At 38.6% G+C, this 24,627-nt stretch overlaps 1 protein-coding gene across 1 annotated transcript in view; it reads left to right on the top strand.

The window, feature by feature from the left end:
* The first annotated feature begins 7,978 nt into the window (after window positions 1-7,978).
* ephb3a (eph receptor B3a) overlaps window positions 7,979-24,627 on the top strand; it is a 39,123-nt gene continuing 22,474 nt past the window's right edge. Inside the window, exons 1-4 of the mRNA XM_056264113.1 lie at window positions 7,979-8,484; window positions 12,083-12,147; window positions 16,976-17,260; window positions 18,209-18,596. Of these exons, the coding sequence (XP_056120088.1) occupies window positions 8,421-8,484; window positions 12,083-12,147; window positions 16,976-17,260; window positions 18,209-18,596 (802 nt within the window). The 5' untranslated portion in view covers window positions 7,979-8,420. The remainder of the gene's footprint in view (window positions 8,485-12,082; window positions 12,148-16,975; window positions 17,261-18,208; window positions 18,597-24,627) is intronic.

Here is a 24,627-nt window from a genome sequence, read left to right as displayed (position 1 = left end):
TGGCCTCAAGATAGTAAATCGTGGCCTCAAGATAGTAAACTCGTGACCTCAGGGTAGCAACTCATGGCCTCAAGATAGTAACTTGTGGCCTCAAGATAGTAACTCGTGGCCTCAAGATAGTTAACTCGTGACCTCAGGAAAGTAACTCATGGCCTCAAGATAGTAACTTGTGGTCTCAAGATAGTAACTCGTGGCCTCAAGATAGTGAACTCGTGGCCTCAAGATAGTAACTCGTGGCCTCAAGATAGTTAACTCGTGGCCTCAAGATAGTAAACTCGTGACCTCAGGGTAGTAACTCATGGCCTCAAGATAGTAACTTGTGGCCTCAAGATGGCCTCAAGATAGTAACTCGTGGCCTCAAGATAGTAACTCGTGGCCTCAAGATAGTTAACTCGTGACCTCAGGATAGTAACTCATGGCCTCAAGATAGTAACTTGTGGCCTCAAGATAGTAACTCGTGGCCTCAAGATAGTTCACTCGTGGCCTCAAGATAGTAACTCGTGGCCTCAAGATAGTTAACTCGTGGCCTCAAGATAGTAAATCGTGGCCTCAAGATAGTAAACTCGTGACCTCAGGGTAGTAACTCATGGCCTCAAGATAGTAACTTGTGGCCTCAAGATGGCCTCAAGATAGTAACTCGTGGCCTCAAGATAGTAACTCGTGGCCTCAAGATAGTTAACTCGTGACCTCAGGATAGTAACTCATGGCCTCAAGATAGTAACTTGTGGCCTCAAGATAGTAACTCGTGGCCTCAAGATAGTGAACTCGTGGTCTCAAGATAGTAACTCGTGCCCTCAAGATAGTAACTCGTGACCTCAAGATAGTTAACTCGTGGCCTCAAGATAACTATATTGAGGCCACGAGTTACTATATTGAGGCCACGAGTTAACTATCTTGAGGTCACGAATTACTATCTTGAGGCCACGAGTTACTATCTTGAGGCCACGAGTTACTATCTTGTGACCTCAAGATATTAACTCGTGGCCTCAAGATAGTTACTCTAGAGAGTAATGATGCTGAAAATTCAGCTTTGCATCACAGAAATATATTTTCAGATGTATTAAAATAGAAACAGATATTAAAAATTGCAGTAATATTTCACAAAATACTATTTTTGACCAATAAAACCAACTTTTGGTGACTTTGGTTTTATTTTCAGTAACCATGTACTGGATTTTACGCAAATCCTCATTATTCACAAAAAAAAAATCCTGCAAATTGAATTTAAATGTGAAGACTGCTATGAGAAGCCACAGGGATCAAAAAACTCAAACCGTAATCCCACTTGAACTAAGCAAAACTTCATTCAAATCCCCAGACTGGGTAGATTAGTAAAAATACAGTGTAAAAAGTGCTAAAACCCAAACATAATTTCCTTTCCACAAGGACCTACTTAATCAATGCTACGGACAAGAGCAGACAGGGGGAACACTCTACAAATGGAAAATGAATTCTGAGTCAGCCCACTGGAGATTAAAAACGGGCTGCAAATGAATAATGGAGGAAGACCATGAAGCAAAAACAGCACGAAAAAATGTGCAGAGTCATCAATATACCTTATTGAGATTGTCTCCCAATGAAAAAGTACAGCTGCAAAAAGAAAAACTCCTAATGGAAATGTTTTCGGTTCATTTTTGTTGTCTAGTTAAGGGATCCGTTCCTGAGGTAGAAAACCGGGCGATGAAGAGATTCACATAATCTATCCTGGACTCGTTTGTATAAAGTGTCTAAAAGTAAAAGTGCTGATATAGGATATCCGCCAAACCTCATTCCGCAGAAGAAGACCAGAACTAATCCAAAATCACCACCCCTGCCTTGAAACCTGACAATTGTTTACTGGTGTGCGGCTCTCATGACAGTCTTCTAACTGCAGATGACAGAGCCTGCTCGAAATCGCAGAGAAGCATGACTGAATGTTTGTCTAATGAAAGTAACAGACTTGAAGTTCTTTTCTTTCACAACCAGCTCAATGACCAGAACTGGTAAAACTTAAACAGGTAGGCTTATTTGCAGATATGGCAGAAACACAACGCATAAACAGGTAAGTGATGATGCTTGAGATTGTTTGCAGATGAGATAGACTTGTATTGTTGACTTTGGGTCTTTTTCTTACAGAATCGTTGGAGCACACACACATGAGGGAACAACGCTGAGACGAGGGATGGCTGGAAGACGACTTGGATAACGTGATGACTGGAGGATGACTTCAATGACTGGTGATTAACTTGGATGAGGTAACAGCAGTAGCTAGCAAGGTAGTCCTCAACATAAAGCAGATAAGTATCAAGGTAAGTAGACCATGGCTGCATCCAAAAGCTGATAAATGCTGCCTACGGAGAATGCATCCAAGGTAGGAAGGCATCAAGGCATGTCCAAATTTAATGCTATAGCTTAACTTCCTGTCTTCTGAGATACCTTCATCTGATCGATTTTTGAAGCCAGCATATGTGTATCCTTTACTGCTTTTGATATCCCACAATCCTGCGTGTTCCGTTCTGCGACAGTGAAGTTAAAAAATTAAGATGGCATCTGAAATTTGAAGTTGGTGGTCAGTTTCTGCATAAATGTTTGTTTTTGACCGTTTTCCACTTTTGATGTCATTTCTAGTGAGAAATTACAATTGGAGTGTCTATTTACACTAAGTGCAAATAGCCTGCCTTGTTGGCAGAGGCTATTTACACTAACTCCGCCCACTGACGTCTGGTCGGGCCAGACAAAATCACGGAAGACGCTGGATTGTCAACAGAAGCGTAGGGGTAAGGCATGTGGCAGAAAGATTTGACGAAATTGACCCAAGTTCGATTCCGCCTTTTGTTGAACTCGCTCTACTCCCATCCAATCACATATCAGAAAGGCATTTATTATCAATGAAAATGAAGAATACATTTGAAAAGTGGAAATAAAGTGTCTAACGCATGTTTAATAATCAAGTGGGGTTTTTTTTGTTAGGGTAGGTGTAGGGAGGGCTTTATTGTCCCAATAAGGCAGCATCCATTTAATAATTGTAAAAAATATTATCATTTACACTCGGTTATTATTGCATACCGTTTAATGTACAACAACACTGAGGTGCAAATAGGATCTGCCACTATTTATATGTATATTCATGTATTCAAAGTTTAAGTAAGCAGAACTGACATATTTTTATTTTGTATTTGTACATTTGAATTGTTCTTAACTTGAAATGTTTGAGTACACTAATTCATACATTTAACTTAAAATTTCATGTAATCTCAATGTGAACACTTTTATTAGTATAAACTTAGCTAGCTCTAACAAGCTAGTTTGCTAACATACTATTTTGTTAACTTCTTAACAATAGTATGCTATACAGTAACACTTGCAGCAATATAAAGGTTTTATTTGCTCTCAAATCAAGCTCATGCACCACTTGTCACCATGATGGTAACTATCCTAAAAACAACATTAACAGAAATTCTTCTAAATTAGCATAACGAAACATTAATCATTACTAAATCACCCGCTTAACATTAATCTTGCACAAAAAAACATTGTATTACACTTAATTTTAGCATTTACTCTCCCTTTCGAGTGCCATCGGCAAAGCATGCTGGGAAATATACATCCCAGCCGTTTCAGTTAAACTTAAGTTCGTCTAAATTAAAAGAAATAATTTCATAAAACTCAAAACAATGAAACAGTTCAGTTTACTTAAAATATATCCATTCTGTGAACTTGAAAGAAAAAGAAAGTGCTAAATACTCATAAAAGTTAATTTGACTGAACTAATTAGTTTAATTTAAGTTTTTCCTACTCAAACCAATTAAGTATTTTGAGCGTTAGGGTTTACAGTGTACTATTTACACCCATTGCAAAGAAAATACCTATTTAAACATTGTGTAAATAGAATCTATTTTCACTTAGTGTAAATATCGCTAAGCAAAGGCTGCTATTTTCACTTAATCTAAATAGAATCCATTGCTATTTAAACTTTAAGTAAATAGCAGCAATCACTATTTGTACTTAGTGTAAAAGAGCATCTAGTTGCTATTTGCACTAGTGTAAATAGGATCTTTTGTTATTTGCACTTAGTTTAAATAGCATGTATCGCTGCCATTTAAATATCCACTTAGTTCTCACCAAACTAAGCTGCCTTAGAAACCTGTCCAAAATCAGTTTCGTGAGGTACCTTTGTACACAAACACGGCCTGCAAAGTCATTGCCTAATATAGCAGTGAGGCAACAAGTCAGCTACCTAAACTTTCAGAAGCAGCCCATGACTGAGGGAGTGTGTGTGTGCTCTTTATAGTGCTGGTGATGAGGGCTAGATGAGTTCTAGGTGTGCGTGGTTAGGTGCCAGGGAGGATTATGGGAAATGCTGTCCGTGACACACATGAGTTGTGAATGGCAGTGAAGTGATACAACCGACGGCGTAGGTCACATGATAATGACAAGAAGCGGATGTAGTACTTCTAGACACCATCAACCAACATGACCATTTTAAAAGGTGGCGATTTCATATGAATTTGTATGACTTTATTTGTACGAAAACGTACGATTTTTAGGAAAAATTTTAGCATGAAGATCCACCTCCTACCCCAACCCTAAACCTATAACCATCAGTGGGACGTAAGAAGCTCATCTGCAATATGTTTCTTGGACGTTTCCTGTCAGATGTAATATAGACATTTAGAAGATGTCTTTGAGATGTTTAAGATTTAGAAGCAACACAACAATGTATGTAAAACCGCCTTTTCTAAGACGTTTATCAGATGTTTTTACACAGCAGATGGTTTCCAGATTAACAGATCTTTAGCAGACATTTTACAGATGTACACTGTTAAAAATTATCGTGATTTTAACGGTAAAACACTGTAAAAATGCTACAGTGAAAAACTGTTAATTGGTTAACAGAAAGTTTCCTTACCATATACGGTAAATAACTGTGATATATATATAATGGTACATTTAATTTAATTTTACTGTAAAATACCGTTAAATTTACAGTTTTTGGAAGTGAAAAAGAACAAGTCATTGTATAATTTACAGTGAAAAAATGTAAATTGACATTCCCACAATTCCCTGCGTGACAATTCACATTTGATGTATTTTGTTTTTAAATAACTGTTTCTTCATAATTTTCTTAGTTTTTTTTTCTAATCAGTTATGTACATTAGGGTTTTATGTTACATATAATGTTGTTAAATTAATCCTTATTGCATTTTTTAAATTTCAACATGTTACCATGATGGTGTTTAATGTTTGTGTGAATGACACTGTGCAGCTTCTGTATATTAGTATTAACTTTCTTGTGGAAGAGCTGCTTATGATGAGCTTTGATTGACCATTTGACTCTCATCACTGCTGTGATTGTTGGCTGTCAGTGTATTACAATGGAAAAAAACAGATATTAATAAAAGGTCAGTATATTAACATTATAATAGATAATGATGTACGGTTTATTGCTGTAAAATTATATACGGTTAAAAGTTGTAAAATCTAAAACGTTGCTACCGTATTTTTAACAGGAAAACTCTGGTAACCACAGCTGCCTAACAGCTGCCAGGGTTTTCCTGTAAATCTAACTTTTTTTTTTTTTTTACAGTGTACCTGTGCTGAGTGCACCTTTAAAATAATGAAATATCACTGTCGATATCTATTTTCAAACAGTAGAGCATTCAAATTCATGAACTGATAAAAAAAAAAAACTTGAATACAAACTATAACTGAAGTGATCCTGTCCTAGTGTTGACAGGAACAAAGCTAGTCTATAGTGGATATAATGAGACAAAATGTAACCTTCTGTGTGTCCGTTGTTGGCTACACCCTTGCTGTTTCGCATCTCAACATTTGGTTCTTGTCATTGGCTAGTCTCTAAATCATAATTGAGGGTCAGTGAAGCCTTGATGATCTCTACAAAGAAAGGAAAACAAAGTGTGTGATGAGGTGTTTAGAATAGCGGGAGGAAGTGGGTCACAGCTATATGGTCTGTTGCTTCTCTAATGATCAAATGCTTAAACGACTGAAAAAATATCCATTATCTGGTCGTAGTTTGCCAAGTTCAGGGCTAAAGAGAAGAGAGCAGTGACCTTTGCGATAGCATTTACCAGCTCTACTCTTGGTTTCAGAGAAAGCTCAATATTCCTGTGATTCGCAGGCTCAGCAGTGACAAACTGAAAGCTGTTTTCGTCGCCACACCTGTCTATTGCACCCGTGTGGCCCGAGCAGCTCTATATTTCAGCAGTCTTGAAAGCGAGCCACAAAGGGGGAGTGCTTTATCCACCTCTGTCAGCTTACTGTATTGACTCGGCGCATGGCCCTCCGGTACCCTCCCTCTGTTCTCCTTCATCTTTCTCTCTTCTTCCTGTCTTCTGTTCCCCAGCCAACCTCTGCCAGTGGCTACCTGTCCAAACACTAAAAAAACAAGCTCCTGTTGACATCCGCCTCTTGAAACAGATGTGAGGTTGCCCAAGAATTTGAAGTATTGCGTGCGTTACAAGGGTTGAATTTATGTTGCACATGGTGAGGATACTTTGATCAGTGTCTTTCAGCATTTGCTGGTGAAAGCAGGACTAAATCAAATGATCAGACCATATCAAATCCCTGAGATTTAAGCGTTCTCTGAACCAGGTAATATTTGCATCATCAAAGATTGTCTTACCCGGAGATCTCAAGAGTCTGAATTGTGTTCAGTTTACCGCAAATCTTTGAATGATCTCCCCTGATTTCCCAGTTACAATGATGCAATGATTGGGTTAAAGTGTAGTGTAGTGCGCCTGCTGGGTTGTATTTCAGTGTGTGAATCATATTTTTTTCCCGGAGATTATATCATGTTCTTTGCTGTTATGACTTCAAACTGAAGTTTTCACGACGATCTTCCAGCAAGTCGAGGTGTTAAGACCAAACAAAAGGTTTTGCGAGAAAAAAAGGGGGGCATTGTTTTGCATTACAAGTTTTTGCAAGGTTTTTTTTTTAGCAACAGAAGAGCAAAGATGTAAAACACTTTTATAGATAATTCCATAATGAAATGTTTAAATGAATCAACACATTTATTTAATAAGTCAATAAAAGGACAACAACTGCAACAATCCAACAGTGCTGTTCATTATATGATCTCCTAGACACAAAACAAAACACAATGAAACAAAAACTAAATCTAAACAAAACATATACCAAATACATCTAAAATGCATCTCTTTCTCAGAGTCCCCAAGTGAACTTTTTACTTGAAATGTAATGCATGATAAATTACCATTGTTGTGGTCAATTATACATTGTTGCAATCCTTCCTTTCTAAAAAAATGTATGTCTTAAAGTTATTACCATGACAAAAGACTCCTTTTTTCTCACTAATCTTACTGTTGTTTAATCAAATGGATTTGTACTTGATGAGTGTTAATTGGATTGTATAATGCACTTTAAAATGAGTAATTAGACTTTCATGAAAACATAATGAAACAATTTATGGAAGACACACTTTGGGTTGATTCAAGTTTATGGAATATGTTCCTCTCTCTGTTTCTCCTTTCAAAACCGTGGGTCATTTCTTCATGTTAAACCAAATAAAAAACAGCTAGATCAAAATGAATCCAAAATGTAACCAGATTGGATTAGCTAAAAAATGCTGTTGTGTAATAAGTACCAGATTAGATTTCAGAAGTAATATGTCCAGCACGATACCATTCATTTACAGCTTTGAAGATTGTTTACAGTATCCCATAACCTTCCTGTCAACATGAAGCCCATTATTTAATCAGCAGAAAGCTGGATGATGATTTTTTTTTTATTGGTGTTGGGTGACTGTTACACAAATATCCTAGTCGTGGCCATTTGCCAAGTCAATCCCTTCTAAAATACAGAACACCAATTCCTGCAGTAAACAAACAGTGAGTGGCGCTGTGCATCAAAGAATACCCATACATTACTGATTCGCCACAAATTGCCAATGGGGCTTCTGATTTCCCTTATAAAGGCATTTTCAATAAAATGGATACAGGTCGATTTAACACTCTCTTAAAAAAAAAATGAAATGCATAAATAAAATAACTTGGGGGAGTAGGCTACTTAGTCTGTAAATTATCAGCGGAATCCCGCAGGGTTTTGCCTTGGGACCAGTAGAGCTTTTGCCCCCCATCATTCCTCGCAACTGACACTCCTCTGTGCAGTCGCAGAGAATCAACAGCTTCTTTCACACTGAGGATGAGGATGATGCCACACATGTAGAAGACCATGATAGACTGCGCTCACGAAAGAGGTCGTGGATTCCGCGGTGCGAACAGTTGTGAATGAAAAACCTGGAAACAACCAAACCAAAAGGAGCTGGGCATTTTTTTTTCTCAGGCTGTAATTTCTTAAGGCGTGAATTCGCCCCTCCAGTCTCTGTATGCTGAGATTTAACGAGACTTTCTGTCCCGGTGACATATAGACAAAACGCTATTCATGTTGCAACCTCAAGCTTCATGACAATGGATTATTCGCTGTTATTATACAGCCTTTGGGTTCCCGTTATTCTCGCTGTTGAGGGTAAGTGTAAACGCTCTTTGTTACGGGGCTACTCGGTTTCCGACCTGGTGTTATGGTCATCAGCTGGCTATTCATTTTATGAAATAAATAAATACATGCAGAATATATAATTAAAAAAGCTGTACTGGACTAAATAAGCTTTACGTACCGCGCGGACTGTTCGGGCTCGAAAACTTCGCGTTCGACGAAAACTTAAATGCCTTGGTGCGATTCTGCCTTTTATTATTCGGACAAGGGATGCAGTTGAATGTGCAGTCGGCTGCAAATATACAATATATTTGTGCGTTTAAAGTGAATATGAAAAGAGGGAATTCGGTGTACCAGGGCAATGTGTCAGTTACTGAATCATCATTAAATTTGTTTCCCATTATTCTGAAGAATTCCGATATCCAACGGTATGTTTTATTCCGTGTGGAATTCTATTTCTGAAGCTTTACCAGTGAGATGACCAGTGAGATGTTTGTGTTATGGCATGTCCATGTATTGATACAGACAATGCTGTTTGTCTACATGCTCCTTGCCTTTGTTTTTATAACAACCCGTAAAAAAAAACACAGACTAAATCAATTCTTTTAGTAATCGTTGTGTTAAATGAAGACGTTTACACATCCAAGCATCTATTTAATTTGCTTGCCAGTGTTGAGTCTTTGTGAGCTTATGATCAGTGTTCTGCTTTGATCATTTCTGTAAAAAAAAAATCGCATACGTTGTTATATATTCAGATGTGCTTTGTGTTGCTTGTGACACATGGTTTAGGACTGCTGAAAGCCCCCTGTTGCTCTGGTGTGACACATTTCACCCTAAAGGCTGTTATCCAGATAGTGATGATAGCAGCATCACGATCAGTGTAATTGCCACACATGTTCATTTGCTTGCATGATCACAGCTGTTCAAAGGGACTATATTAGGTGAGAAAAAGGAGTCGCTTCAAAGTAACAATGCATTTTGAAATTAAATCCAAGTCAGTTGCTATCTTGAAAACAGTGGTGAGGTGAAAACGTGCCAACATTGAGCCTAGGTGTGGTTTCGGAATAGCTATTGATACCTTTGAGGTTTGTTGACTTCACACACTACGTTCTTGTCGAGGACTCTTATGAATATAGTCTCCTCATCATATGTTCTAGCCTCCAAGCCCAAATGTAATTTAAAATTATACTGTATATATATATATAAAGATTAATAAGATCTATTGTCAAAAATGCATAAAGGCAATTAGTCTCGCTTTCTTGTAATTTAATGCTTGCAAATTATTAATTTCACATTCAAAACAAATTGCTGCTTGGCAATGTTCCATGTTACAAAATTCCAGTGTCAAGGCAGGATTTTGTTACATATTTGTATATGCACTGATACATGCATAGCTAGCATCATTATGCACCTCGGTCATGTCCCAGTAATTCTTAACTACAGTGAAGCCCGATACTCCTTCACCTTGGCCTTCACTACCTCGATTCTTCATCAGTTTCAGCGTCAGGATCTCAATCGATAGTGTGTGTGTGTGTGTGTGTGTGTGTGTGTGTGTGTGTGTGTGTGTGTGTGTGTGAGAGAGAGTAGGTGTTTGACTCATAGGTTAGTTTCTGAGCTGGTTTCTTAACAGACTATATTAGTTACACTTCCAATGGAGGTCAAGTGAGCCAGCCACCTCATGACAAGAGGAAAATTGTAAAGCTGCATCCAGGGTCCCCTGTGTCAATTCACTCCATCTGTCAGAAGCCTTGCAGGCACTGTGGCATATAAATATAAAACGAATGAGAAGGGTTTTAGCCCAGTTAGTGGTTGTCATTACTGTGGATTAAAGTAGGGTGAGTGTTTTTCTGCTTTTGTTATTATATTGTTATTACATGATGATAACACAGCTAATCAAGCACCCCCATTATGTTTCTATGCTAAATTAATGTGTTTGCCTATTGCGCTCACATCTTGCGTCTTTTACAGTGTCTCGTCCATGACAGGGTTATAAAACGGCTTCAAGTTAACTGCGAAAAGTTAACCCCCCCCCACCTCACCCCCCCCCCATTAATCTATACCGTCTCTTATTTTTTAAAGCAAAAACTCTGTGTGAATAGCCCTTTAATCTGACTGACAGAGAATGTATTGAATATAACGCATATACAAATAATTAATACGGACTTGTATCTTACCTTGCTTGTGTTGTGTCCGCTGCGCATCACTTTTGTAAACGCCTTATGTTAAGTCCAATTGTAGTCCGATTGACATTCTGGATGATTCCAAGCTACAATCTCATATCATTTGGCAAAAACTGGATTTGTATGATTTCAGTCGGACTAAAGGCTCATTCATACCAAGAACAGTAACTATATTGATAATATTCCATACCATATCTTGTCATCTGTTTACATTTCTGTTATGTCATCTGTCGCTCATTAAGGTGTAAGAATTCTGATTGGCTAATTGGCTGGTCATTTCTATCAATAGCATTCCTCTGTCGTTACCATTATATTGTGATGTGTACTTCACCTATTATCATAGCATTAAATAATTATTAAATTGTTATGGTTACCGTCCTTGGTGTGAACGGGCCTTAAAGCATTTACATGAGTACTTCCTGAATGAAAACAACATTTTAAATTGCATGTTAATATACTTCTTGTGATAAAACAAATAAGCGCCATTATTTTTTCCTCCTGCAAACACTGTCTTTAAAGGTTGTTTGCTTTTCTTTATAGTTTTTACATTCTAAAAGTCTAGTGGAGTTACAAACGATTTCAAAGGATAATGAGGTGTTTTGTAAATCTGCTGACTGTACAATACAAAGTTTCAAAGAACATCCTGTACACTCATTTGTGTGAAACAGACAGCAATAAGCTCCTTTGTGTAAAACTGATGAAAATCATGACTTTGTTTCCCACGATGCACTTGAATGCACAGATGCAAAGAGCCTTAAGGAAAGACTGAATGCGATCATAAGGAATTGATCAAAGCATCAAAAGATCGCCCCCCAAAATGTATGAATATTTCACACAGCGAGATGCCCTTACAGCTATTTCATCACACAATTAACTCTCTCTGTGATTTACAGCACCATTAAAGCGAGGTGTAGCCACACTCCACAAACACCATGTGTGTGTTTGCCAGTGCGCGTCGCATACACGTATTTACCGGGGCCTTAATCAGCTAAGTTGATGTTCTGCTCTAAATATTCCATGGATTTGCTTGCAGATGTGTGCGTGTCACATTAATTTGAAGCGAGCGCTCGGCTTCATCGGACGCCGACTTACAAAGTGAATAAAACATTCGAATGTGTGGTTAATTTGCGGAAGCTGGCTCATGCAGTTTTGCTCCACTGATCGGAGTGTATTTAGAGAAACAGCGAGCATCCCTGCGGTACGCAACAGGATCTGTTCTCAGATCAGCCACAGGCCAGAGCTGGAGTGGGTAGATAAATGCGGATCGCATTATTAGTGTGCGGAGTGAAAACAGTGATTAGGCCCTTCCACATATGCAGGGAATTCAAATGAGTGAAGTGCTTTGATTTGTAGCCGGTTAAATTACAGTTTTTAGCACCGTGATGGTCTGTTTGTGTTTGGAATGGAGGCTGTTGTTGTCGTCGGAGCCTCATTGATTGCCTGTTTTGCAGAGACTCTTATGGACAGCAGGTGGGCAACTACAGAGCTGGCGTGGACCACCTATCCAGAAAGCGGGGTGAGTGTTGTAGCGTTTTCCTGTCTGCAATTGTCCATAAGGGTGGATATTAATCAGCACATGCATTGACTGGAAAATGGCACTTCTAATTACCCTAACCACTGATATAAAGCCAAACTTTTACAGTGAGAATTCGGATAGCACACGTACATCACGGAGACGTCTATTTGATGTGCGTTTACCTCGGGAAGACGTATTTTTTATGCTCAGCACAAGTCTATTTGATGTGATGTTTACATCTGGAAGACATATTTTTAAGAGTGTTTGCTCATCTGCAATATGTCAATAGGATGTTTCCTGTCAGATGTCAAATAGACGTTTAGAAGATGTCAGTTTAACATTCATTCTAAATCATTACATCTTAAAGACATCTTCTAAACGTCTATTTGACATCTGACAGGAAACGTCCTATAGACGTATTGCAGATGAGCAAACACTCTTAAAAATACGTCTTCCAGATGTAAACATCACATCAAATAGACTTGTGCTATCTATACGTCTATATGATGTTTCCTGTCAGATGTCAAATAGACGTTTAGAAAATGTTTTTAAGATGTTTATGATTTAGAACGTATGTAAAACTGACATCTTAAAGATGTCTATCAGATGTAAGTTAACAGATGCTTTCCAGATGAAGTGATCTTTAACAGACATCTTGCAGACGTACCTGTGGTATCTAAATTAATTCGTTGGTCCATATTGAACGGCAAAATGTCCCACGATTTCACAGCCAATCCCAAAATGTGAGATGTTGAAATATATGAATCCATGATAAAGATTGTGAAGATGTTCTACCATTTTCAAGAAAAGTTTCAATTGAATGACTTCCTAATGATTTCCTAATTCCTAAAATTTTGAATACACGTGTGTACAAATCTTAATCATTATTGTCATTTTTTTTTTCCAGTTTAAGGCAAGAAAAGTTCACTTTTTTGTTTTTACAAATATCATTAATTATTCATTCATATAGGGAACAACATAAAAATTAGCTTTTCACTACTCCCATAGTGTATGAAAAAATGATATATGTTTGTATTGAACAGAGATGGAGCAACAGATTTTTTTGTGAAAATAAATCATGAAGGTTGTTTATTTTGTTTAAAAATCTGGGGTAAAAGCCTCACCAGCGAGGGACAAACTAAAATAAATTTGTTTTTAATAATGTCTTAGTTAATACTTGTTAATACACAACAATCACTCTATCAAAGTTTTTACTATTTTCTGTTTATTTTGATATGCTGTCATTAAAATATGTTAATATAAAAATACATTTTAAAAATACAGAAACAAAATTGTTTAAAAAAGTAAAGATTCTGAAATCATTGAAGTAGATCCCAAAATAATTTAAGATTTTAGTATATGATATGATTAATATCATATATATATATATTTAAATAGATGGTTTCATTATATACATATAAATTGCGATTATCTCTAAGGTGGACACCTAACTTGATTTATGATATTTATCATCTGAATCTAACCATGTAATATCAACAAACGGAAAACTGCTATTAATTATGTTATTATTATCCAACAGCAGGGGCGCCTTTTACCCCAAATACCATACTTTTACATATTCTTCCGTTATTGAAAAGCTTTTGATTTAAAGCTGCAGTCCGTAGCTTTTTTGGGGTAAAAAATGATCCAAAATACATACAGGTATTTGAGAAAATACATAACCAGCCAGCGTTCAAAACTATCTGCTTGCCGTAGCTCAATTCAAAGCGGTAAGCTTGTAATAATGTTTTTAATTCCAGTGGTACTGGTGGATTTCCGCGGGAGATTCGAGCATGTCTTTGCGTCATTACGTCACATCTGCACACACACATCTGTACACATACATCTGTACACACACATCTGTACACATAAAGGAGGAGTCTTGGCTAGTAGGCTATAATGCGTGTGAGGATGTTGGAGGTGGAGATTTATAGCCTTTTCTCACAGCACTTGATATAATTAAACTTATCAATGTGATGGCGGATCCAGAAAGTTTAAACGGCGATCACCAGTGACAACAGATTCACCCGCTGTAAAATGCAAAAGACTTCGGTCGGACTTCGGAGTGGCTACAGAAAAAAAAGAGACTGCAACCGGACCCATGAGAAAACAAGGATGCATATCGGAAGGACATTACATGTAGTCACGCAATGCTGACATTGTTAACATTATCAATTTGAGAACAAAGTATAATTTGCATGGTTTTGCGTGATATGATAAGCGATTGTTAGATTTAATCAGCGCGATTTACTGCAATGTCAGAACCAGAACTAAAGTGGATGTTTCTTACTTGTTTCATTTTCCGGTGAAAATTCTTATGTTGGTCATTCTTCCAAAAAGAATAATCTGTGATTCTGAATGCCAGTATCCACACCGGCGCCGTGACTGACAGCTGCACTCTCCTCAAACAATGTGTTCATCCGCGCTGTGCCGTGTCGAGGTACAACTCACGTAAAGTTGATAATTCCGTGAATAACTGCAATTGCAGATTTCGAACAGAGATGGCGACAAAGAGGAAAAACTGCAGGTGCAGCTTTAATTACCTTAAACAAAACTGAAAATCATTAAGAAGACCTTTGTTTCAAAAGTGCCTTTTACCCCGGTTCACTTTTTGCCCAGTTGTGCCCTATACATTTTTTGAGAGTTGCACCACATGATATTTTAAAACCTGAATATTGAAGGTCAAATTACCAGATATGTTTGGCCAATTGATCTTGACACACAGTCAGAAAGGTCCTCTCTATGATGTGTTGTTAATGGCCTCCTTTCATTTGTCTCAACAAGACAAATGAAAGGAGGCCATTAACAAGAATAATCGCTCTCAACCTCCCTGTTTGCAAGAATGCACTTGTGTATGCCGGAGACTTACAGCAGCAGTTTATTTTACACATGTGACTGGTGAAGAAATTAACCACAGCGATTCTGACCTTAAGCTTGACACCCCCCCCCCCCCCCCCCCCCCCCCCACCCCCACCCAAATCTACTCGCTCCCGTTGCATGATTTGTCTTTGGAATGTGCATGCGAAGTCAGTCAATGGAAATGATGGGTTGCCATGGCAACAATCTTAAGCAGCTCAGCCCTTTCCGCAGGCTTGTGCTCGATGTCTGGCATCTCAAAAGGCATGCATCATCATAAGTAATGTGTTCCTTCACACCTGGAGATAAACACATGCTACCACTCGCTGCGATGCCTCTTAATTGTGTTGTGAGAAGTTCAGGGAACCCAAATGTCACTTTTGAGAAAGCATTTGTATTTACCCTAACCACCGACATGAATTTAATTGAGCATTTGAGTCGTTCATTATTCCTACTTCCATTTAGTGCTGTTTTGGGGCACAACTTAGAAGTATCAATCAATTGATCTAGATTTTATGATTTTTATGTTTTGCGTGACACTGTGTCCCAATCAGACATGATGCAACACTTTTTTTTCCAGTGAGAATTTGTTTGTCCATATTGAACACCAAAATGTGAAGCGATTTCACAGCCGATCCCAAAATAGGAGATGTTGAATATAGTGATCAATGACGGACTGTGAAAAGTGTCAATTGAATTACTCTAAAATTGGCATTTTCCATCAAGTAAAAAGTTCCTAACATTTTGAATACGTGAGTGTACACATCTTAATCATTATTTTCATTTTCAAACATGTTTAAGGCAACAAATAAAAAGTAAATGTTTTTGGTTTTACAAATATCATGAATTAATCATTCATATGTAGATTTTTGGGGAGTTGCATCACATGACATTTTACAACCTGAATCTTGAAGGTCAAAGTATCGTATATTTTTAATAAGATCAATTGATCTTGACACACAGTGAAGAAGGTCCTCTCTATGATGTTTCTTTTTTATGTTTTTACTGCATCTTTCTGTATGTTGGTTGTACCATATTGGTTGCATTTTTAGACTTTAAAAAGCAGTGAAGCAAAAATTTTTTACTAAGAAATAATAATACAAGATCATGCCAAATTACCTAAAAAGAACATTACGCTTTATTTCATTATGATATGACAGTTGTATCATCCTGACATTTTTTGAAATATCAAAATGAGTTATATTGAAGATATAATGTATAATGCAATGGGGGAATATGTGTGGGTCCTGAGAGCTCCAAATGTCTGATGTTACCAGTAAAAAGTGGCCCACATTATTTTAAATATATATCTTGTCAGTAACAGAGTGCAAGCATATTCGTCTAAAATAATTCTGTATTTTAAGCTATAGAATAATTCTGGTGTCACCATTGTCCTGTGCATTGGGTTACCAACACCAAGTCCAAGCCTCTACATTTACACCCCCAATGTAATACCAAATTCAACATTTTAATCAACAGTACATTTTTTGTTAACATTTTACCACATGTCGTGGAGTATCGCAATAATATCGAATCGTAACTTGAGGGTATCATTACACCCCTAGTATCTGTATTACATTGCGCTTGATCAGGTCGTGTCTCATTTCGAAGGCTGCTCCTCCGGAGATCGCATATGTCGTCCGCATACGCCATAAATGACGTATTATTTCAGAACAGTAACCATTATACAATTGATCATTATTCCTAGTGAAGCGTAAATTGTTGTAATTTCTTTATGACTTTTGAATGTAGTGGTCAGTTAACTGAATTGAAGCAGCCTCAATGACGTATGCAGCCAACAAATGCGATGCAGCCTTTGCAATGAGACACAACCTATGTTACATTCAAGAAGGATTTCACTATAAAGAGTAAGGAAGGTCACAAGTTATAACCTGTTGCATTTACATGTAGTTACATTTCAAGAACGTTGAAAAGTGTGCAGACCAGTGACAGTGTGTTGTGCCCTTCTCAGTGGGAGGAAGTGAGTGGATATGATGACCACTTGAGCCCCATCAGGACGTACCAGGTCTGTAACGTACTGGAGCCCAATCAGAACAACTGGCTCCGCACAGACTTCATCCCCCGTCGAGGAGTCCTTCGGGTCTACGTGGAGCTCAAGTTCTCTGTGCGGGACTGTGGCAGTATTCCCAATATTCCCGGCTCCTGTAAGGAGACCTTTAATTTGTTCTACTATGAATCGGATGGAGACATGGCCACAGCAAGCAGCCCGCCTTGGAGGGAGAATCCCTACGTGAAGGTCTGACTTTTAATTTAACTCTTTGCATAACGATACATTTTGCCATGTTTTGCTGAATAGTGGCATTTTTTACTATTTACTTGGGAATATAACACATATTTAAAGGGATAGTTTGGTAAAAAAAAAAAACACACATTGTATTGTTTACTCTCCCTTCATGTCATTCCAAACCTGTTTTGATTTTCTATCTTTTGTGAAACATAAAAGAATATAATGTCAGTGTCCATTTAATGAATGAATATTTGAAAATAAAATGTCCAACTTAAACTGTCGTAAATCTTGAATGCTTTGGAGCATAGACTTAAGTCTGATCTCTTTTCAAAGACGACACTTGGCAGATTATTGCTGAAGTGAAGAAAGTTTAAAAAAGTTAACTTAAAAAATAGTAACAGAAATTTACATCTATTGTTATGAAAAATTCACAAAAATACAATTAAAATTGGTTTTATATGAAATATATATATTTTCAAAATCACGGTTTACTCTAAAACTGCAAGACAATCAAAGCCATAAATCTAAACTACTTGTCTTCCAAATTTAATCCTGATATCTCCAAAAATGAGCTTTCAGTAAGATTTTGTTTGGCTGCAGTACTAAAAGTTTCCACTAGATAAAATTCGTCTCCCATTCATTACCAATGCAGTCATTTTAGAGGAGCACAAGTGTGACTATATTTTTTACAGGACCATTTAACCTTTTCGAATCATGTCCATGATTATTTTGTGTGTGTGTGTGTGTTCACATGACAAGTGCCAAAACCTTTACCAAGTTTCGTATTCCAACGAAGTAAACAATTCTAACAAATTTTTGGTCAAATATGACCGAAGAGCACCAGAGGGTTAAAAACACTAAGTAAATGATGACAGAATAAATAGGTCCCTTCCAGATGTGATTGGACACAAACATCCAATTGAATGTCTTTACCTAATCTATTGTCTTTTATCCCAGGTGGACACCATTGCCCCCGACGAGAGCTTCTCATTGCTGGAATCGGGAATAGTCAACACCAAAGTACGGAGCTTCGGCCCTCTTTCCAAAGCTGGTTTCTACCTGGCCTTCCAGGACCTGGGCGCCTGCATGTCCCTCATCTCGGCCAGGATCTTCTTTAAAAAGTGCTCCACCACCATTGCCAACTTCGCTGTCTTCCCTGAGACGGCCACTGGTGCCGAGGCCACGTCTCTGGTCATCGCTGCCGGAGCCTGCGTGCCAAACGCCGCAGAGGAATCGGTCCCGCTAAAGCTGTACTGTAACGGAGATGGAGAATGGATGGTTCCCGTGGGAGCGTGCACCTGCATGCCGGGCTTTGAGCCGGCCAAGAAAGACACTCAGTGCCAGGGTAAGTGTTTGGCTTTTAAAATCTGAGTAAAGCGGATTCTGGTTAAAGCTTTTGAGTGTATGCTGGCAGATGCTACAATACGGATTATAAAATCTGCATGGTGGCAACGCAAAGGTTACTTGCAGGTCAGAGAGGTTTTATTATCCTCTTTTAAGCAGTGACTGGCAATGCTAATTTTTTTTTTTTTTTTTTTTGCAAGATTATTAAAACATACCTCACACTGAATAGCATTTCTTTCTTTTTTTGCTACATTTTTCACATTAAGTGGTCTTTTCTTAACATTTGAAGATGATGTGAACTAGTTATTTGATGATTTGAACTAATTTCACATTTAGGGCTAGATTTACTAACAACCCATTTTCTGGCCTTAAAAAAACTACTGTCGGGATCTATTAAAGACACGCAGTGTAAAATTTGTGCTGAAAAGGCATTATTTTTGCAGCTGAACTTATTGCATATGCATTTGTAGGAGTTTCCCTTTCAGACGCAACATTTATGGGAGAAGAGTATTTAAATGAATCATGCAACGTGATTTACTAAGGTTTGCGCTAGTCAATTTAATGGTTCATGCGCCAATATTTACTGCCCAAAAAGCATGTCTTAAACCAGATGCCAATTTGCACTGCTGTTGGTAGATTGCATTGGTCATTATAGAAATGATCGGGTTGCGTCTGTGTTCTTTAATATGCTCGTCGTCAGTAGATCATGGGCAGAACTTTTCACTCCCATCTGCGATTTTTTTAAATTGCGATTTCATGCTAATTTGCCCTGTTTAGTAAATCTGGCCCTTAGTGCTTTGCTATTTTTATATTTAAAAAAAAGTTAGCATTACATATGTGGCTCAATATGCATCATGTGACACTGAAGACTGCTGTAATGTTTGCTGTATATTCAGTTTTGACATTGAATTAATATATTTTAAATAGTGCTGGGCAACGATTAAAAAATTTAATCGCGATTAATCGCATGATTTTCTTGCGATTAATCGCATTGTTGCGCGCAAAATTGAATAATGAATTCTAGTAGTGTATTGCGCACTTTTGATTTAAATGTACTGCTACAAAAGTGCAATAACATGTGGTTTGCAAAAACTTTAAACAAATAAGGTGCTTTTATACCAGCAGTATTCCCTTTACACAGTATCAATAAAATATTTCTTGTAAATCTCAACTTAAACATTAATGTAATCAAATCAAATATTTAAACAAAGCTATTTGCCACTGCCAGGGCATTACCTTTTATCTAGCTTGTTAAAACGAGTCCGGTTTTCTTGTTTGTTTTTTTCTGAACAGGTATCTTGTATCAGGTAGCAGCAGAAACAGTCTATGTAGTCAAAGGGTCATGATCACTACAGATATAAGTCGACCAACGTTACTTCTCTGATAGCAGCTTAGGTTTGGTCATGGCATGCCATGGTTTCCCACGTAAGATTACATTAAACAGAGGTAAAGCCCAATGTATACTTCTGCGTCGAACTCACGCCGTAGCTGTGTAGCGCGCGTACCCTGACGTGCATCTCTCCAAAAATGTAACGTCAATTCTACACGTACCGCAAGCGATGTGATTGCTAGAACCGCTCCCCGGGTTTCACACTCTCCCTTATGTGTAATTGCGCGTCAACGCGGACAACGACGCATAAATGAAAACCAACGCGTAGTCTATAGCGTAGAGGCTCCAGCGTAAATCCGACGCAGAAGTATAAATCAGCCTAGAGTGAGGTGAAGTGGTCGAGCACAGGTGCAGCGATAAGCGGGTGCGTTCCTGTGAAACTGTTGCGGTCATGCTCGCCTCACGCACGCGCCCGCGCGTTGCCGAAGTTGAATTGTCTAACTTTTTTGTACACGACGCGCAGCACAAATCATTGGAAGAGAGACTGATCCTCGGCTCGCTGTTTGTGAGTTTCCAGAATCTAAATAGTTATCAGGCAGCGCCGCCGCTCCCACCACGCGCATCACGCGCTGTGCGTAGGGCACCAAGTGCTGAGGGGGCACCAAAAATAGCCTAATGAAAAACCAATCATCAAACTTCTTGTTATAATCAGATTCAGCGCGTTCTTCCTCTTCACTCCGCAGCGGCGCCGAGCAGAGACAGAGAGCACGTCAGAAACACAGGACAGGGTGTGTGTGTGTGTGATGTGTTCATGTGTGTGTTCATCTGAGCCTCATTGGTCTGTCACTGCTCGACAATGTCAGAATATTTGAGATGACCAATCAAATCAAAGTAGGCGGGCTTTATGTTCACAGACGCTGAGCGCGAATTTTAACAGTGCAACTCGACGCTTCAGTGTACGGTCAAGTGCGAGATAAGATGTAAGTAGCTAAACTTAACTTTATTTGACAGTTTTTTTTAGGTCATAAATGTTAAACGAATGACAAAAAATAATTAGGCAAACTAATATAGTTTTGTCTAATTTCGCCATTTTGAACTGAAAATAGGCCTATGTAACATGTAGCCTAGTGTAATAGTTTAGGCTACTGTCATTGTGAGGAGACAAGAAACATGAACAAAGCCGTTTTCATCATGTTAGGCACAGGATTTATAATGAATGTGTACATATTGAGAATAAAATACAAATTGTAACCTTTAGTAAATTAAAAAAGCCAACTTTAGGAGGGGAAGAGACAGGGCAAGATAAAAACAAAGAGAAAAAGAGTGTGATGCTGATGAGGAGAGAAAAATAATCAGCTGCCCACTGACATGGTTTTAAAGCTGTTGTTATCGATATTTTTTTTTTTTTTTGCCTTCACAACATCTTTAAAATGCACATCTGTAGTTCAGAAAAATTCCAAATTTCCCCCGAACACCCCTAACTAACCTGCCTCAAATTCGGGATCCCAGTAATTATAAAACCATGCCATTGCATGGTAATGAAACTAGTTAATAGTAAGCATTAGACCCTAATCTAAAGTGTTACTTTTTAGCTTTTAAATTTTTTTATAAATCATACCCTCATTGGGGGCTTAGCCCCCCTAAATGAAAATCCTAAATAAAAATGTTTTTTTTTTAGGGGGGGCGGGGGGGCATCATAAAGGAATTATGCTTAGGGCACCAAAATGGCTAGCAGCGGCACTGTTATCAGGACATCAACAGGAGGGAATTCACATGGCAGAGCATCCCCGCTAAACTAAACGCAGGCCTATCAGGTAAAGTTATGTATAATTTTAATTTAAGTTAAAAAGGCTACAGCTGCGTAGCGCACAGAAGCCGTTGCCATGGTTACTATCCATAGAGCGCCTGTCATTCACTCGCGGAGCGCTGTCTCCCTTTCTGTTCACCTGAGAGAACCTGCCAAAGCCCCTCCACTGCTTGTTTGGGTGGGTTATTTGCTGGCTGACCAACATCCCACCCCTCTTGTGATCATGGTTTGACTGTAGGCCTATGTGTATTCAGAGCCAGTGAGCAACGGACTTTCAAAATAAAAATAAAAAAAACCTCTGCGTTAACGCGCGATAAAAAAATTGTCGGCATTAATTAATAAATGCGTTAACGCGATAATAACGCGTTAACTTGCCCAGCACTAATTTTAAACTATATTAAAATAGAATTAGTTCTTTAATACTTCACAATATTACTGCCACAGTATGAATGCAACCTTGATGAGTGTAAGAGACTTCTTCAGTGTTGCCAGATTGGAAATGTCCAAGTATCGAACCAGAAGCTCAAAATTATCGTATTTGGAAAAAAATTATCGTACGCGAGTTAAACGTACAGAATGCAGCTATTTATCTAGTCCAACAACTTTTTGACGCGACCTGCAAATTACTTTATTGCTAAAATATCGACCTCGGATTGGAAACAACTGACCTAAGCGCCGCGGCAGGAACGTTAACATGTCCTTGTGAGAGTCATTCTCAACGATGATTGGCCGAGAAGACATAACGTGAGATGTGAAGGAAGACGTGTAACACCACGTTCACGTTCTCCTCACAATCATGATGGTAGACTTAGGATCCACTGCTTCCACTATTATAGAAGCCATATGATTACAATAATTTGAAGTGTCCCGAAATTCTGAAATTATCATACATTATGGGATTTTTTTTCATTATTGATCGTACATCGCACAGAGGTAAAAAATATCGTACATTTAAACATTTAAAAAATCTTACCGACCCCAAATCTTTTAACAGTAGTGGATATTTTATAAAAGCTAAAATAGCCGTTTGGCTAGTGTACGATAATTATGTTCCAAATACGATCATTTTGAGCTTCTAGTACGATACTTGGATATTTCCAATCTGGCAACACTGTCCACGCCCCTGTTCAATTTTATTAAATGAATAAGAGTAGTCAGTACATTCTCTATTTGTATTCAATAGAAGAAAGAAAGTCATATGTGTTTGACTCAAGTGATGTTATAAGACTAATGCTAATTGGATGAATGATTTTTGCATTCTGGGGTTAAAGGGCCAAAACCGCTAATAGGGTTTTTAGGTGAATATGAAAAGGCCAGAATTTAGTAGCTCAACAAGGCTAGTATAGCTAGCGTGCCAGTCCAGAATCTGGAGTCTGGAGCCGTACTCATGCACAGTCTCTCCGCAGACCTTATCTGGGCTCAGCACAGAAGAGAGAGAGAGTCTCAGTAATGGGTGGAGGACTGCAGTGGTGTCAGAGAACAAAGCTGCCAACAGCGCAGCCCACAGCTTCCATTGACACATCTGATAGGGCCCTAACAGCAGAGCGATGTACCAGAGACGGATGCTGCTGCAGAAGGCGAGACCAATTCTCAAACGCGAGTCTGGGAGAGTAATGGGGAAAATTAAAAGATAGACTACAGAGAGCGGGGGAGGAGAGAGCGAATGATGAGGTGGGCTCGGAGTAATAAAATGTGAATTGGACGGGCCTCCTGGACTGTTCTCTGGGAAGGAGCTGGTGGACAGAGGGGGAACTTCCTTTTGAGATTGCCAGTATTTGGCGGCTCATTTGTTTCCATCTGGTTGTTCAAGGTTAAGAGCTTGCTTTAAAGGACTGATAAACGACTCTCCAGGGCCGCGCTATACAGCCGTGAGATGCGCCGTGGCCAATGGAGAGTGCGTCTAATTTCCTTTATCACCTTCCAGCATTAATCCGCACACACACACACACAGAAGGGAAAACAGCCAAGCCCAGTTAACATTTATCTGTCAGGTTGGGTATGTTCTCACTTTTTTTCTTTCTCTCAAAGCTCTTCCCGTCTCAATCTCGCCCTCGGTCTGAATGCGGAACGCCACGCGTGTTAAGGTTTGAGAGCAGAGGCCACTCGCTCGGATTTTCCACTGTCTTATTACACTAGCCGTGAAGCGATATGTGTCATGGGAAGGAATACTGAAGACGGGTTTTCTTTTTTCTGTATGTGCTATAATTCACCGGCGGTGTCACAAGCAGGACACGATTCTCAGCATGTTCCTCATTAACTGCAGCATTTTGTGTGGAGATACGGGCGTGGCGGCTTGTTTACAGGGAAAACAGAGCTTTGTGAAAGCTGCAGATTCCAGCCAGACTGTTACATCAGCCATTGGCTTCCAAAAGAAACGGACTGAGTTTAGCGCATCATTATAGCACAGTTTGGTACCATTCGCGGTTAGCAAACTAACTTTATCTGAGCTTGGGTGATTCGTTATTATTATAAATGTTTCGAATCGTATTCTGAACTGTGCCGTTTTTGCCATGGAAAAATATTTTATTCCAGTGATCTGCAGCTGGTTCGTGACCCAGATTTTACTTTGAATATCAAGTGTGCACTGTAAAAAGTGGTAATCTTGAAGGAATATTCCAAGTTAAGCTCAACTGACAACATTTGTGGCATATGTTGATTACTACAAGAAATTATTTTCTAAAAATCAAAGTTTCTCTGGCGGCACTTACAATGGAAGTGAATGGGGGAGTGTTATTTCACCTTGTAAAGTTGTTTTAGTTCATTTGTATGGTTGTTTAGATTTTAGGCGTTACCGTTATGGTCATGTGAATGAAGTTACGGTGAGGCACTTACAATGGAATGGATTGGAATGGAGCAGATGGATGGATTCAAAAGCAGATATGATATGAAAACACT

Source organism: Rhinichthys klamathensis, unplaced genomic scaffold, assembly GCF_029890125.1.
Source record: "Rhinichthys klamathensis goyatoka isolate OS25496 unplaced genomic scaffold, OSU_Roscu_1.1 h1tg000011l_1, whole genome shotgun sequence".
Taxonomy (NCBI): Eukaryota; Metazoa; Chordata; class Actinopteri; order Cypriniformes; family Leuciscidae; genus Rhinichthys; species Rhinichthys klamathensis.
The sequence above is the reverse complement of the archived record's forward strand: the minus strand, read 5'-3'. Positions and strand labels throughout refer to the sequence as shown.